The sequence below is a fragment of the Diceros bicornis genome, chromosome 36, assembly GCF_020826845.1.
Source record: "Diceros bicornis minor isolate mBicDic1 chromosome 36, mDicBic1.mat.cur, whole genome shotgun sequence".
In the NCBI taxonomy this organism is placed as follows: Eukaryota; Metazoa; Chordata; class Mammalia; order Perissodactyla; family Rhinocerotidae; genus Diceros; species Diceros bicornis.
This window is the reverse complement of record NC_080775.1, coordinates 15,690,892-15,707,446: the sequence shown is the minus strand read 5'-3', so window position 1 is coordinate 15,707,446 and position 16,555 is coordinate 15,690,892. Positions and strand designations below refer to the sequence as shown.

At 45.8% G+C, this 16,555-nt stretch overlaps 1 protein-coding gene across 1 annotated transcript in view; it reads left to right on the top strand.

Annotated features, from left to right (window-relative positions):
• The window catches only part of FAM171A1 (family with sequence similarity 171 member A1), a 130,117-nt gene extending 114,881 nt beyond the window's left edge, over positions 1 to 15,236 (top strand). Inside the window, exons 6-8 of the mRNA XM_058532479.1 lie at positions 8,024 to 8,140; positions 11,361 to 11,475; positions 12,297 to 15,236. Of these exons, the coding sequence (XP_058388462.1) occupies positions 8,024 to 8,140; positions 11,361 to 11,475; positions 12,297 to 14,001 (1,937 nt within the window). The 3' untranslated portion in view covers positions 14,002 to 15,236. The remainder of the gene's footprint in view (positions 1 to 8,023; positions 8,141 to 11,360; positions 11,476 to 12,296) is intronic.
• Positions 15,237 to 16,555: the final 1,319 nt, after the last annotated feature.

The following is a 16,555-nucleotide window of genomic DNA, read 5'->3' as shown; positions in this document are numbered from 1 at the left end:
CCCAGTCCCTTCTGATATGTAATTACAGGATGGATATTGGGTTTAGTGGGTAATGAACAAAATTTCTCTCCATATGGGCCTAATTAGCTTGCACTCTGATACTACTTTCTGGAAATTTATATATACCTCTTGAAAATTCAGAATTCTCTCATTAAATTTTATTCGTGCTATTATGTATCCTAATACTTCTGGCTACTTATTTAAGGCATAAGCTTTCTATAACTCTGCCAGAATCTTGATGGTTTCCCATTACTGCTCTTTCCTGACACTTGTTTCAGTAAGTCTTTTGCTAGCTCAGCTGAAGCTTAAAGGGAAAAAGAAAATCGGTTGCTTAGATTAAATTTATTTTTAAGAATCTATTTCCCAAAAATGACCCTAAAAATACCCAGAGAACATGTTGGAGCTGAATACAGATTCATTTCTTGTTTTAATTTCTAATGATTCAATGTGTCTGTGATTTTATGCTTCAAACAGAAGGTCATTGGTTAGAATGAGCTGCCCTTAATTTTACTCTTGTTTAAACCAGTCCTGAAATGTGCTTGCCTGAAGCAATAAGAATTCAACCATCTGTACATAACTTTTGCTCTTCAGTTTGATTGCTTTCAACAAGCATGGTTAGATCATTGACCACCAGGTAAATATTTTGCTATGTATTTAACAAAGAATGTTTCCACCTCACGGATTTCATGGAAAAATAATTCCAAAGAAGAAAACATAGCTGTTCAAGGGGATAGACTTTAATTTGGAAAACAAAAGAATGTGACTGAGGGCTGATGGATTCTTATCCTCAGATTTTAGTGAGTGATCCCATCCCAGGATCCTGATACTTCTATATGCATAGCTGGTAGAAAAGTATAGTAGAGGTTGGAGCTTAAGATAATGTAGAAAGCCCTGGAAAGTAAGTCCTCTGGTTTCTAGAGAAATCCAGCGTGTTCGGGGAGCAGGAGAGACCCTGTGATTAAACCTAGCAAGAAGTAGCAGCAGCACTTGCTATGGATCTGAGAGGTGCATACCTCTTAGGAAGATTCTTCCTCAAGCAAGTCAATGCCCACATCATGCTGGTTATTCAGCCAGAGTCACCACAGCTCCAGGGAGGAGGTGGTGAATTTCCATAGTCAGCAGCTAAGAAGTGAGACAACCGTAGCTTCCCGTTGTCCACGTTCATGCCTGTGTCATGCGTGTGTCTCACCTCTCACCATAAATGTTCCCAAACATTTCGCAGTGAAAATTTAGGTGTAGGAGTAGAAATGGCTGTATTTCGCAGTGTGAATATTCAATATTCATCTTTTGATTGGTAGAATTTTTTTTTTCCTCCCCAAAGCCCCAGTACGTAGTTGTACATCCTAGTCGTAAGTCCTTCTAGTTCTTCTATGTGAGCTGCCACCACAGCATGGCAACTGACAGACGGGTGGTGTGGTTCCTCGACCAGGAAACGAACCCCGGGCCGCCAAAGCAGTGAGGGCACCAAACTTGAACCACTAGGCCATCAGAGCTGGCTCGAACTTTTTTTGAGATGGGTTTTCCGGGTGGCTATGGAATTTTTTTCATGAGTCCCAGCGTATAGTCCCAGTAGAACTCATTCCAGCCTCTTTCAGGAAAAATATGTCAGAATGTGTTAGCTGCTCAAAGTAGAACACCCAACTAAAGTGCTTAACCAATGAGGCCATTTATTTACATGACAAAAGAAATCCATAGTGGTTGAGTTTGTGTGTTCCGCTTCCACGGCCCAGGATTCACGGGTTCGGATCCTGGGCACGGACCTACTCACTGCTCATCAGGCCATGCTGAGGCAGCGTCTCACATAGAAGAGCTACAACTCTACAGCTGTGATATACAACTAAGTACTGGGGCTTTGGGGAGAAAAAAGAAAAAGAGGAAGATGGGCAACAGATGTTAGCTCAGGGCCAATCCGCCTTAAAAAAAAAAAAAAAAAGAAATGTGAAACAGCTGGCTCCAGGATTGCTCCCGTGGCTCAGTGAGATCACCAAGGACCTTCAGTTCTTCTGCTGCAACATGTCCTCAGTTCACACAGCTAGAAAGTGGCAAAGCTGGAATTCACATTCAGGATTGTCTTGTGCTGGGGAAGTCGTCCATGCGGTCAGTTGGCCCTCTGTAAGCTGGGCTTCTATCTGCCCACGGTTCTGAGGTCCAACTTGGTAACAGATCTCAATGTAAGAGCAATGACTCGTGTCCCTGTACATTGGCCAGGGTGCAAGGTGCCAGCTTCAATTTGCAATCTGTTAAAGTGTGAGTTTTCCCGTATAGTTTGCTTTTCAAAATCAGTAGTGCTTCTGATAATCAGGTTTTTCTGCTTGTTGCCAGATGCCAAGATGAGCTAGCGTGGCTGCTGAAATAGGGGCTTCCGGGCAGAGTAAGTGTGCCAGGCAGGAAAAGCAGGGTAAAGCTGAGCCTATAGGGCGTATTCAAATTACACATGTGTTTTGGGCCCTTTTTCATATTTTAGAATTTTTTCATTTGTTACATTTTTTAACTCATTTTTTCTTTATATTTTGCAAATAAAAGGTGATTTCGTTACTGCTTGGTAACCAGCAAGAAAGCGGCACCCCATCAGATCTCACAGGCGAGCAGAAGGCATATCTTTTTCTGTCTGTCAATTATTATGGGTAATAATCATGGTAGTTAAATGTACCTTCCAAGTTCAAAACTTGGGGTGCTTTATACACAATGAATCTTGCCAGCTGAATACATAACTAACATTTTCAAAAGATGAGGACGATTTCTCAACAAAGTATTTATTCTTGAAAATATCTGTAAATCTTTCCATTGTGTAAGGTCTAACTCCAGAGAATGAGAATCCAGACAAAAACTGATCTGAGGGTGTAGTGTTGCAGAAAAAAATATTGAACTTGGATTCGGAATACCACGGTTCAATATCTGGTTTGTTCCCCTGTCCCTCACACTGCCTGTGGACATTATTCCAGATACAGTTCTAATAATGTAGGTTGTCTAGTTCCCAAGAGCAGACTGCCCCGGGGGGGGAGTTGGGGGTGGTTGGTAGTGAGGAAGCAGAGCTGATAATAGAAACACTGATAAACCTACATACCAGGGAGGCAGAGAGTGGGGAAGGGAGGGAGGGAGGAAGAAAGGAGGGAAGGAGAAAAGAAGAAAAGGAGGGAGGGAAGGAAGAACAAACATGGGGTGGGTGGGAGTATTTAGTGATTTAGTATAAGAACAAACAATTCTGTGTTCCTCAGCAGGGACCTGAGGGCATCAGTATTTTAGAAGCCGGCATTGTAGTTGATCATAATCATGACCCTGAATTATCATGAAGAATCAAAATTATATTCAATTTTATAAGGCAGGAATAAATGATACTTTTTAGAATTATATAAAACTGCCTTTTCAAACTTTGGCAAATAAGACCTAAGTTGTATAGAAGAAGAGCTTCCAAAACCATGTTCAGGAGGTGTCCTGGGGGTTACCGTGGGGGGTGGGGGTATTCCCTTCACCTTCATGCAGAGAAGATTACCTTTTATCTGTTTTATATATTAATTTCTGCTTCAGATTCCATTAAAAGGAAAGAGTTCAAATGCTTTAAAAACTGTTTGAAAACCGATGATCTAGAAATTTCAGTAATGCAGAATTTCATTCCCCATGACGCTGGAGGAACTGTTATATAACCTTATACACATAGAGTCCCAGTAATAGACATGCAATGGGCCTTGGTCAGCCACCAGCCTACTTCCGACAGACCCCCTTCACAGCTGGCGCCGCCCCGTGCAGAAGCAGCTGTGCATGAAGAAGGTGGCAGCCTGGCTGGGCCAGCAGGGCGGAGCACGAGGAAGCGCAGGGTCCTGCCTGCACACCCTCACCAGGTGACCCGCCTTGAGACTCTGCGTGTCCCAGCGGCTGCCTCGACTGCCTGCTTGTGAGGAGGACCCCGAGGGAGTCGGTAGCCAGCCCCCCAAAGCAAGTGAGGGGAAGAGACTGGGAAGGAGGAGTGTGGGGCAAGGAGGAAGAGAAGCCCAGAGTGAAGTGAGTCTGAGGAAGCAGCTGTGCCCGCCACTCCGACATTAGGGGCCGCAGTGGGTCTGCAGCACGAGGAGACAAGCTTGCAGGACAGCCCTCCGGGCAGCTGTCCTGACCCAGGAGTCGGCAGAGGCTGCCCCGTCCGGCAGACAGGCGGGCAGACCGGAGGAGAACAGGCAGAGGCCTTACAGTGGGACTTTTCCTTGGTCCACACGGTAGGAGCAATCTGGTCCCTCTCCTGTTCTGCCTGAGCAGTGCCTGAGACCCCCACTGGGCTGAGAGGGTCCCCTCTTTGCACCCTGGTCGCAGGTCCAGTGGTCACATAAGCTTATTCAACAGAATAGAGTGCAGGGGCCTGTTGGTTTGCTGTCCAGATGACCGGGGAAGATTCCAGCCCCAGTTCCCCACCCACGAGTACAGGAATCTCATCTTCCATGCGCCAGCTCCTCAGGTGGGGGAAACGTCCTCATCCCTCAGCATCGGGATGTCGGTAATGAGAAGCATATGTTTCTGGTACACAATTCATTAATTCTTGTATTCCCTGTAGCTTATTTCCTCCCACAAAACACAGAAAGCCTGGAAATGGCTTTTGCCAATAACAGCATGATTGTTGAATCCCAAGACTGTGTCACCCTTTATTCACTGAAGATGTGTACATTTTATGGAAAACTTGGGCCAAAATAAACGCCTCTTTCCCAGCTGGCTCTGTTCCTTGAGTTTGAAAGGGCAGCGTCCCGGATCTTAACCGCACTTCCGTAAAGAGAGCTTTCCTGCCAGCCACACCCGGTTTTACCACAAGGTCATCTGATAGTACTTTTGGGGTTGGACGTCTGGCTTTTGCTCATTCTCAAGTACTATTGAGTTCCTACGCCAAGGATATTTGTGGGTGCTGAGAAGAAGACAAAAGAAATATAAGACACCGAGGCCCACACTCGCAGAGGAGGTAGGACATAGGACCACAAGTTAGCAACTTAGCAAGGTATGTTTTTGGAAAACTGAGGATGTGGTAAGACGTGCCCAGGGAGTGCCAAGATGGGGAAGAGCCCCGAGTGCTGGAGGGACTTGGGATAAACACGTGGTGTGACTTGAATTTTGAAAGGTGGGTAGATTCTTAGAAGAGAGAAAAACCGCGTGAGGTGAGAGCAGCAGTTGTGGGCAAAGTCATAGACTTGGGTAAAAGCGTGCATTATGAGGGCCGGCCTGGTGGCGCAGTGGTTAAGTTCGCGTGCTCCATTTCGGCGGCCTGGGGTTCACAGGTTCAAATCCCAGGCGCGGACTGATGCACAGTTCATCAAGCCATGCTGTGGTGGCGTCCCACATACAAAATAGAGGAAGATGGCGCAGATGTTAGCTCAGAGCCAATCTTCCTCACCAAAAAAAAAAAAAAAAAGTGCATTATGAGGACTGACCTGGGAAGAGGCAGAGGAGGGGAGCAGTTTGAAAAGCTCTGATGACCTGTGCCTCTATTTACAGGTCCCAGTGGCCCCCATTGTAATGGCATTGGGAGCCCTTTTCAGGCCGATAGTAAGCTCTGCTCAGCCCCCGCCCAGCTGTTCCCTCCCTCCTGCCCCCCTGCACCTCCATCCGTCCCCGGGCATCTTAACCTTTCTGCTACACTTTCCATGCTTTTGTGCACGCTATTCCCTCCTCCTCTTTCTCTCTGCTCCCCCACCTCCCCAGCTGATGGTCCTGCTTGCTCATCAAAGCTCAACTCACCCCAAAGCCTTCTCTGCGCACCCCATGTGGCACTCCTTCCTCACTACGCTCCCAAAAAAGATGTATGTTCTTCAGGCACCCGCCTTTCTGTCTTCCACCAGCATCACTAGCACTGCTGCCAGACCGTGGGCCCTCCAGGCTGGACCTAGGGACTTGTTTGCTGGGTGATGTGTGTGTCTGTCCACCCACTAGGCTTGCCCCAGATATCACTGGGAGGTATTTGAAAAGTCTGTTTCCAATTGATTTTCTTGTGTAGAAGGCAGAGGCATCCGAGTAGGAGGTTTACCCTTGAGTGAGCAGGAATCAGGACTTAAGCTTCCAGCTCTTTTCCTCTGGGCCCCTGTTAGCCTAACCTACTATCCGCTCCATTTGAAAAGCAGTGACTCAAGAATCTAATCTGGGGAAAACTTCGAACCAAAGAACGCACGGCCATTTCCTGGCTGATAGGGGTTGCTATTTGGGAGAGCGTGTGTGGGTGTGGGGTGTGGCATAAGTCATGAGCTCAATAGGACGGGATCCCCAAGGGGAAAACTGGAAGCCGTCGCAAACAATCCGTTCTCTACCTTCAGGGAAACTTGCTTACCAAACAAACACTTAGCTGCCTATGTCAGATGATCCCTGTTTCTGTTTCCTTGGTAGTCCTGGAGAAGTGAAGGATGCTCTGAGTGGCTACATCATCTGGGGTTGGTGATCTTCAGCAAATGAGTCTGAGCTGGGCATCCTTGTTCTCAAACTCATTCTAGAAGCCTTCCAGCTTATATTCTGGTCTAACTTACATTGAAACTCCTTGGAGCCTGTTGCATGGGAAGGTCAGACAATGCAAGGCGCCTGCTGACGCCTGGCCTCTCCCATCTTCCTCCTTTGTTCCACTGCTGTCTGGGGAGAGGAGGAGGTGTGTGATGGGAGGCATCGCCACGGGCACCTTTCCACCCACTACATTTGAATGTTGCTATGGCAACTGGTAGGCCCTAGAAGCAGCCCCAAGTATTGTTTCTTTCTTCAGGGGAAAAAGAAATCCACTGTTGTCACTGTTGCCACCTCAGTGACGTGTGTACGCAGGAAAGGCAAGGATTTGCAGACCACGGGGTAAAATATTTGGTGCACTGTGGCTGGGTTTCAGCCTCCAGTGGACAGGGTTACACACGTGGCCACTTCAGGTGGTAGATGACTATGCGGGTGAGCCGAGCAGCGGAGCACTGCGGGCAGTGAGGCAGAGCAGGAGGCCTGCGTAAGTGACCGATGTCTCCGTGCTGGTGGGGTGGGGCGGGTGTGCGCGTGCCTTTAGAGGGCCCGGCCAGCACTCTCCAGTGCCGCCTTATGCCATCACGGCCTCAAAGTGAGGTGGTCGGCTGGTGAGAGAGGTGACAGCCAAGCAACCTTGGGCGATGGAAACCTTGCTCCTGGAAACCTTACAAAGTGAAAAAGTATCAAACCCTGGGAAGATTTATAGGAAATGCAGCAGGGTGGAATGAAGAAATAGCACGGACCTTGAGGACGGACAGACAGACAGACGGACCTTGGTCTGCTGCTGCCCTGCTCTCTACCACTGGGAGGCCTTGGAAGAGTTGTGTAGCTCCCCAGTCTTCAGTGTCCTCATCCAAAAAGGGAAAAGAAGTCCTACTCTGTCGGGTTGTTGTGAGAATTATAGATAACGTATATAAGCACATCTGCTATGACTAACCAGCACATGGTAGGTTCTCATTAATGTTAAAAACTAGTTAAAACGAAACTGAAAGAGAGCACAGACCTGGACTTCCTCGGTGTTTCCTACCATCAGAACCCACTGGAAGCTCTTTAAAATACTCACCTAAGCCAAGCTTACTGGGTCAGAATTTGCAAAGATGGGACCAAAGAATATATGTATTTTTTAAAACTTCCCTAAGTAATTCTGATGTAACCAGTTTTTGATTCCAGTAGGAAATTCACGTATTTGCTTGAGGATACAGCATGTGAACAGCACTGGGTTTCCCCCTTTTTTTCCACTTCCACTAGCCCCTATCAAGCTATCTTTATTCCACTTCTAAAGTCCAAAGGCTTCTGCTAAAACTATATGTGTTTGGAAGCAGGGACGTTTGATAAAGTGGCTGGAAGTAATTTAATCATGCAGGCAAAGAAAAGCTAAAATTGTTCAGTTCTTTCCTGAAAGGAGTTGAAAAGAATCTACAGAAAGTTGTATGCAGGCCCTAGATGACAATTGGACCATCTCACCTATCTAATGAGTTGTAAACGTGACATTAAGGTGACTTGTACAATATACTTAAGCCTTAAATAGGAGTTTAGCGTGCATATAACTGAAGTTTTTTTCTGCATCCCGCAGGAACTTGGTTGAAGAGTGGTCTGGGCCTCGTGCACCAGGAAGGCAGCCAGCTGACGTGGACGTACATTGCCCCTCAGTTGGGCTACTGGGTGGCGGCCATGTCTCCTCCCAACCCAGGTAACACAAAATAGGCACCTGTGATGATGGGGTTGATTTCTTTGAGGGTTCAGGCCAAGTATGCTTTTGAAAAACACTTAAGCAGAGGCATCACATCTTACTCAAAAACAGTTGCAAGTCTGAAAACCAAATGATGAAACAAAGGTATTTCACGGGGGTGGCGGAGTTCTGGTTGGAATTCGCCCATCTAGGATAAGAATAATGCATAGAAAATAGTCTTGTCTCGGGTCTCTGTTTTGCTCAGACAGCTGCCATAGGGAATGCTTAATCTAGAGCCACAGAGGCGGTTCAGCCCTCCTCCCTAATTCCTGAAACAGCTGTGGCCTGGTGTAGGAGAACAAGTCGAGAAAGGCACTCGACAGAGGGCCCAGCAGAAAGTCACCATGGGAGGCTTCTTGGGGCAAAAAGCTTGATTTGGCATTTCTGAAAGGCTTAGAAAGCAAACCAATGGCTTTGTGTCTAAAAGAATAATCATCTACATTTAGGAGTTAGAATTAACTCCTGTTTTTCAAAGTGCAACTGGAAGTTTATTATTTTTTAACCTATGTGCCCTAGTTTATCCCTATGAGTATTCTAAAATTGTTTTTCAAAATACTCATCTTAGGATAATTATTTCCAGTGATGGCTTCTCTTGCTCAAAATGCCTTTAGAGTCTGCATCACTTGGCCTGCCTTCATGAGGGAAACTCTTCGTTGGTGGCAAAGCTTTATACTCAGAGGGTCCCTTTGATTTTTTGTAGACATAGCTAAAAGTCAGGCACATCCAAGTCCGATGAATAAAGTATGTGATTGAGTGAGATCAAAACGTGCTGATTAGAAGGTGTCTCTTGTCAATTAACCATGAAGGCAGTTCCAAAATGGTCATCCAGAATATTTTAGCAATGGAATCATCACTGGAAGGAACCCTTAGACTCCCCAAGTTGCTAATTTGATGGAAGCCATTCCTAGACGGGTGTTGAAAATCTGTCACATTTGCTTTATACTCCCATACTGAGAAAATTTACACTTCACATCTGTGTTTTAAGAGTACTAGTTCCCCTTATGATATTGTTCCTGTAGCAATATAGGCATGAACCAGTTACAGAAATGCCCCATTCTCCAAATCTGAAATATCTAGATTATGACTAAGAGTAAGGAAGGAGGGAAAAGAAACTCCTTACGATCCAAAGTCGAGGCCACAAAGCCCATGCATTCACATTAACTTTTATTTTAGATATATTTCAAACAGCTATGGCTATCAGTTTTCCCATCATGCGACAGATTAGTAGATACTTTTGCAAAGAGGGGAGAAAGAACTGCTGGGTGTAGGTCCACTGTAGCTTCCTAGCAGTGAAGGAAGAGACAAGAAGCTATAAAAAGTGTACGTGGCCAGCTTCGATGGCATTTAGTGTAGAAACAGATACATTGGTAACCTCACAGCCATCACTTTTATTAAACAAATTACAGCGATCTGTGCTTTCATGGGCCCAAAACCAACAAGAAAATAATTAGGGTTTTTCTCTTTAATTCTCTGTTTAAGGAGGAAATGAAATATGGCTGTGAATTTTATAAAGCTTTCCATTGGCAGAAGTTAAAATAATAACATTTTAAGTACTTAAAGGACCAAGCTTCAGTTATTTGGAAATGATTTTTATGTGACTTGGTGACTCCTGCCAAGACATTGCCTGTGTCTGCGAGGGTTGTCTTTATGTAAAAAATTATTTCTCTGTGGGCCCGCCCCATGGCTTAGCGGTTAAGTGTGCACGCTCTGCTCCTGGCGGCCCGGGTTCAGATCCCGGGCGCGCACCGACGCACCGCTTCTCTGGCCATCCTGAGGCCGCATCCCACATACAGCAACTAGAAGGATGTGCAACTATGACATACAGCTATCTACGGGGGTTTTGGGGAAAAAAAGGAGGAGGATTGGCAATAGATGTTAGCTCAGAGCCGGTCTTTCTCAGCAAAAGAGGAGGATTAGCACGGATGTTAGCTCAGGGCTGATCTTCCCCACAAAAAAATTAAAAAAAAATTATTTCTCTGAATGGTTAAGGCCGGATAGAGTTTGGCCATTATTTTTCCAACTTTTGTAAATATTAACTCCACCCTCCCACCCCATTGAAGTGAATTATATTTGGGAGAGAATGCTGTTATCTTTTGAACTTAAGTAATGTCACTGTTTTCAAAAACTGGTAAACCTCCTTGGGTTTATCTAGCTCTTAAGAGATTGGCCTCCTTCAAAAGATTTTTGAAGACCCTTAGAATATCAAAAGTCCCACTAAGTATACAGGTGTTTATGGTGTTTAGTAATCATAACCATGCTACTCTGATATATTGTAAAACCACATTCCTTCCTTCCCAGCTGTTGGCGCTCTGCCAGGATATCGGGACACCGTTAAGTGCCCAAATATTGTAATTTGGGGAGGTTTTCTTTGTTGCTGTAGACCGATTGTCAATAACATTAAGGTAGATTCTTAACGACTATTGAGCATAAAGAGTCTAAGTTAAACTACCTCTCGGGATTCTTGACAATGTAAATTAAAAAGAAAGTATGTTTATCTCCGACAACCTCGTCTGTAAGTTCTGGAGAGGTCTGTGACCACGTAAAGTTAGCCATTTCGAAAAGCTATTGTGGGGGAAAATTTTATTTTTAAAAATGGAATGCATTTTGGAAACGCTTGACACTTTGTAATAAGCTGTGGGTTTTTTTGGTCATAGTACATTTCTTTCGTGTATCTCGACTGATTCATTTAGACAGAGTGCTCTCCAAACAGTAATAGTTGACTGCCCAGGGAAAGCGAGAATAAAATCTTGTGTTTTTTTTTTTCCTCCTGCCGTATAAAATTCCCAGATACTCAGGCCACCTCTCTGAGTGTGAGTCCCACTCTTTATATTATCATGCATCCATTTTCTTTTTCAAAGATCACGCATTTAGAATGCTGAATATGCATCCGAATGTGGCTCTCTCCCTGGCTGAGGAGGGCCCCTGACACCCTGCCTTTGGTGTTTGAGTATTCAGAGTGCTCCTGGCCACAGCTGCTTCGGTAATGGTCGTGGTAATCCCTTTTCATTGAGTGAAATTATGGTGATGCTGCAAGCACATCTCTAAAGGCTATTTTCGTCTGGCCCCTGCTCCACGCCCCAGCCGTTGAGAGTAAGAAAAAGACCTTATGATCTTGGTTAATTATCCCTCTTCTGTTATAAAAGTTTTCACGAATCTAAAATGCCCTTTTCTGACCTTCCAGGTCCCGTTGTCACGCAGGACATCACCACGTATCATACGGTGTTTCTTTTGGCCATTTTAGGAGGAATGGCTTTCATTCTTTTGGTTCTGCTGTGTCTCCTTTTGTATTATTGCAGGTAAAGTTTTACCGTTTTGGCAGTATCTTTTTTAGTTTGGAATTTCTTGTGCAAGCATTGCTAGGGAGGTCCTTTTTTCCTCATGCAACGGTATCTAAGAACTGAACATTTATTGTCTAAGTTGCAAACGAACCAACAGGACGTGGAGGTATGCTGCTGCGTGTAATGTTGCTTAGAAGGGGAGTTATAAAAAAAATTTTGACAGTTGTCATATGATTTGTTCAGACTATTCCTAAATGCTGATTAAGAGACGATATTCTCTAGGCTGGCCTGGTGGCATAGTGGTTAAGTTTGCAGGTTCGGATCCCGGGCGTGGACCTGCACACAGCTTGTCAAGCCATGCTGTGGCGGCATCCCACGTACAAAATAGAAGAAGATGGGCACAGATGTTAGCTCAGGGACAGTCTTCCTCAAGCAAAAAGAGGAAGATTGGCAACAGATGATAGCTCAGGGCCAATCTTCCTCACCAAAAAAAAAAAAGAAACAGAGAGAGAGATGATATTCTCAAGGACAAAGCAGAACTATTCTTATTGTGATGCCTCGTCTGTTCGGTTTGCGAGAGTGCTTACTGTCAACTCTTGGGTAACCACTTTTGAATGAATAACTTGGACATACTTATGAAAGCCTGGGGGTAAAATCTGCCGACTGTGCTGCTCGGAATTAAAATAAGGATGAGGGTGTGGAGTGAGAAGGCTTCTGTCTGCTGATGAGTTGTCTTATCTCGTTTCTTCCTATGGAAATTGAGAATTAGGATTTTACTCGAAACTTTACTGTTACGAGAATCTTTAATCTTTGGGTTTGATTTGTATCTTTGATCGCAGGCGGAAGTGCCTGAAACCTCGTCAACACCACAGAAAACTGCAGCTCCCCGCAGCCCTCGAGAGTTCCAAAAGAGATCAGTCAACTTCCATGTCGCACATCAACTTGCTGTTCTCGCGTCGGGAGTCGGAATTCCCTGGCCCGCTCTCTGTCACCAGCCACGGCCGCCCAGACGCCCCGGGCACCAAGGAGCTGATGAGCGGAGTCCATTTAGAAATGATGTCTTCCAACGGAGAGGTGGACATGCACACCCCCATGCTGAAGCTCTCCTACAGCACCTCCCAGGAATTCAGCTCTCGGGAGGAGCTTCTCTCTCAGAAGGAAGAGGACAAAAGCCAAATCTCCTTTGACAACCTGACACCGAGTGGGACGTTGGGAAAAGACTACCATAAGTCGGTTGAGATTTTTCCCTTGAAGTCCAGGAAATCCATGGAAAGAGAAGGCTATGAGTCCCCTGGCAACAGCGAGTACAGGAGGAGTTATAACGCCATGCTCTCACAGCCTTTATTTGAAAAGCAAGACAGAGACGGTCAGGCCTCCGTTCACCACATTTCCACAGGAAGCAAGCTCACCATTCAGGAACATATGTACCCCGCGCCTTCATCTCCTGAGAAAGAACAGCTGCTGGACCGCAGACCTACCGAATGTATGATGTCGCGATCAGTAGACCACCTAGAAAGACCTACATCTTTCCCGCGGCCCGGCCAGCTGATCTGCTGTAGTTCCGTGGACCAGGTCAATGACAGCGTTTACAGGAAAGTATTGCCTGCCTTGGTCATCCCCGCTCACTATATGAAACTCCCAGGGGACCATTCCTATGTGGGCCAGCCCCTGGTCGTTCCAGCTGACCAGCAGCTGGAAATCGAGAGACTGCAGGCTGAGCTGGCCAGTCCTCACGCAGGGATCTTCCCACACCCCTCCTCGCAGATCCAAGCCCAGCCCTTGTCTTGCCAGGCAATCTCTCAGCAGCACTTGCAGGATGCGGGCGCCCGGGAGTGGAGCCCGCAGACGGCGTCCATGTCAGAGTCTCTCTCCATCCCAGCATCCCTGAACGATGCGGCCTTGGCTCAGATGAACAGTGAGGTCCAGCTCCTGACTGAGAAGGCTCTCATGGAACTTGGGGGTGGGAAGCCACTCCCACACCCCCGGGCCTGGTTCGTCTCCCTGGACGGCAGGTCCAACGCGCACGTTAGACATTCCTACATTGATCTCCAAAGAGCTGGAAGGAACGGAAGTAATGATGCCAGTTTGGATTCTGGCGTGGATATGAATGAACCAAAATCTGCCCGGAAGGGGAGAGGAGACCCCTTGTCTCTCCCGCAGAGCCACCCGCCTGTCCAGGAGCATCCGCAGAAAGAACCGAGGGCCACCGACGGCACCGCCTACACGCAACTCGTGTACCTGGACGACGTGGACCAAAGTGGAAGTGAGCGCGGCACCACCGTCTGTACCCCCGATGACAGTGCCCTGCGATGCTTGTTGGACGGCTCCGGCCGCAGGAGCGGCGGCCAGCTGCCCAGCCTGCAGGAGGAGACAACAAAACGAACTGCAGACGTCCCCCCGGAGCCGTTAGCCAGTCCCGAACAGAGCCGATCTGCTCACGAGGACGAGGAGGACGAAGACGATGAGGACGACCAAGGAGAAGACAAGAAGAGCCCCTGGCAGAAGCGGGAGGAGAGACCCCTGATGGCATTTAACATTAAATGAGCCATCGCAGAGCCGCCCAACAGTGGAATATAACAAAATTGCCAAAAATTCTTTCTTAAGGAAGCACTTACCTGCTTGCAGAGGCGGTCCAACTCAGCAGCCGCGGGAAGTGGACTTTTACTGCGTTACCGTTTGCTGTGTAAATGTTAGAAAGGAATTCAAATTATTACTCAGATAAAGGATGCGCACATGGAGGCCTCACCTCCAGGGAGGTGGTGAACGTAAGTGAACCCTGTGTCTGAATGTCATTCCACGTACTTGACATGTCCACCCCCCAGGACACTGAAAAACCACAAGTGATGTTGCTAGGTTCTGATGATAACCTCAGTTCTCCCTCAGATCCTGGGAACAGATGAAACTCTTTTTGCATTGCTTGAATCAATTTTATCATGATAATGCTCCTGTGAAGTTATTATTGAGAAATTAGCTTGGCACCTAGTGTCTCGAGGTATGCGTTATCTCAAAGGAAAGCTATGCATCGCTGTTTCGTGGTCTTTGCTTCAATTTTTGCTTTGGTTAGGTTTCGTTTGGGGTTTGCTTTTTTCAAAACAATTTGGTTGTAAAAATTTTATTCCTTGATTTTCATCTGTTCTGCTTCTCGGTGGTTTATTTCGGTGTCTCCTTTCAGGAATTCCTAAGTGTCATCTCTTAACATCCAAGCTTTCTAATGAAATTGTACTGAAGTTTTTCTCAGCTAAGAGTCCTTCAATTCTGGTCCCATTCACTCCAAGTGCCTTTTTTTCAGTGACAGCAGACAGTCCCTCACTTTGTTTTGCTTTGTTTGCTTTTCTTAACTCCTTTAATTGAACTGCCTGGATTTTATAAAGTTATGAAATGATATCCCTTTTCTTTATACTGCATGCTGCCAAGTGCCCATTTGTGCTCAGAATTCTCATTTCAACGCAGTGTACTCTCTAGTTCTCCTGTGTGACGTGGATTCTGTTTAGCGAAGATAGACTAGAGGACACTTAGAGATCCCCGTCCCTCCTCCATCCTTTTGGCCGCTAACCGCCGTTATGGTTTCATTGGCTGTTTGTATATACGATTACATATTAACTCTGGAATCCTATGGGCTGACTTTTGCTCACCAGACATGGAGTATGGAGTGAGCAAGTGGACCGAATGTGACTATTAAATAAATCCTATGTACTATCCGAAAGTGCCAGAATGACTCTTCTGTGCATTCTCCTTAAAGAGCTGCTTGGTTATCCAAAAATGAAAATTCAAAATAAACTCTGAAGAAAAAAAAACTGTTTGGTGGCCTTTTTCATTCATTCTGAGCCATTTTTTGTTTTAAAGTTGTTATTAAGAATTTGTTATTCATTCCTTACTGTTCTGGAATGCCAGTTGTTGGACTTATATTCAAAGACTACCACCTGGACACCTAGGAATTTGCCCTAGGGTTAAAATCCTTAAAATCCACCTTTGTGTTTAATATCATTCAGGAACACGAGGTAACATTTTGTTTTGTTTCAGAGAGGGAGAGGTGTCTGCACCTACAAGAAATTGATGTTTCTTTTTTGTGTTCAATATTGATCCGCCTTGGAAGAGCTTCAAAAAGCTTTCATTAAAATGACCAGAATCATCCCAGAGGTGTAAAACTATGCATCCACATCATTAATGGAGACATCAGAACGTAGAACAGACTGGTGGAAATAAATTAAGCTAGCTGTGTTTACAGCTTCCTTACAAAATCTTTATTTGTGAATTCCATGCTGGCAGAAAACTAATCAAGCTGATTTTTTATTATTCTAATTCTCAAATATTGATGTCTTTTGCTTTTAAGAGGGAAAATGGTTAAGAGATTCCCCGACAGTGCTGGGGCATCTCAATGGATGGGAGTCTGTAGTTTAACAAGTGAGAGACCGAACATTATCACCAATGGGTGGCAAGCGAACGCTTGCAGACGTCACTAGAGTCCAGGTGAAGGCCATTGGTCAGTTACCCTCCAAAGAAAACATGACCTCCCCAAGAATACCCAGAGCCAGACTTAGGTGACTGGGGAATGCTGGGAGATCCCAGCCCTTACAGCCCTGCCTCAGGTTGCTGCCAATTCAATCACCTCCTTAAAGCATCGGTTTCCCAAAGAGCCTGGTTTACAATGCATGTTACCTGTGAAAAGTAGGTAACACCTTAACTGTCAATACTGATCATGGGAGATTTGCAGGAAGATGGGGAAGGGAAGGTTCGACTTCTCCTCAGTAGGTGCGACCTACCTGGGTCAGCCATCATATGGAAAGTATCAAGCAGCCAACAGTGGTCACAAGACACTGTGTGCCTAGGAAGACAAGGCAGTGGGTTTGCCAAAGGGGAACTGGTTCTGCCAAAGACGAAGCTTAACTTGTTTTACACTCATCCAAAATGAGGCTCTGAGGTTAACATTTTTGCACAGGATGCCAACACTGATCGCCAGACTAGAATTGTCTGGACAGAGCACCACGACTGTGGGTTTTAAATATTTCATTTCTCTTCTCTCTAGCCCAGTGAGGGTAAAATATGTCACAGTGTTCCGAATCCATTATAGTGTCTGAAGAACTAAAGCCACCAAAGGCAT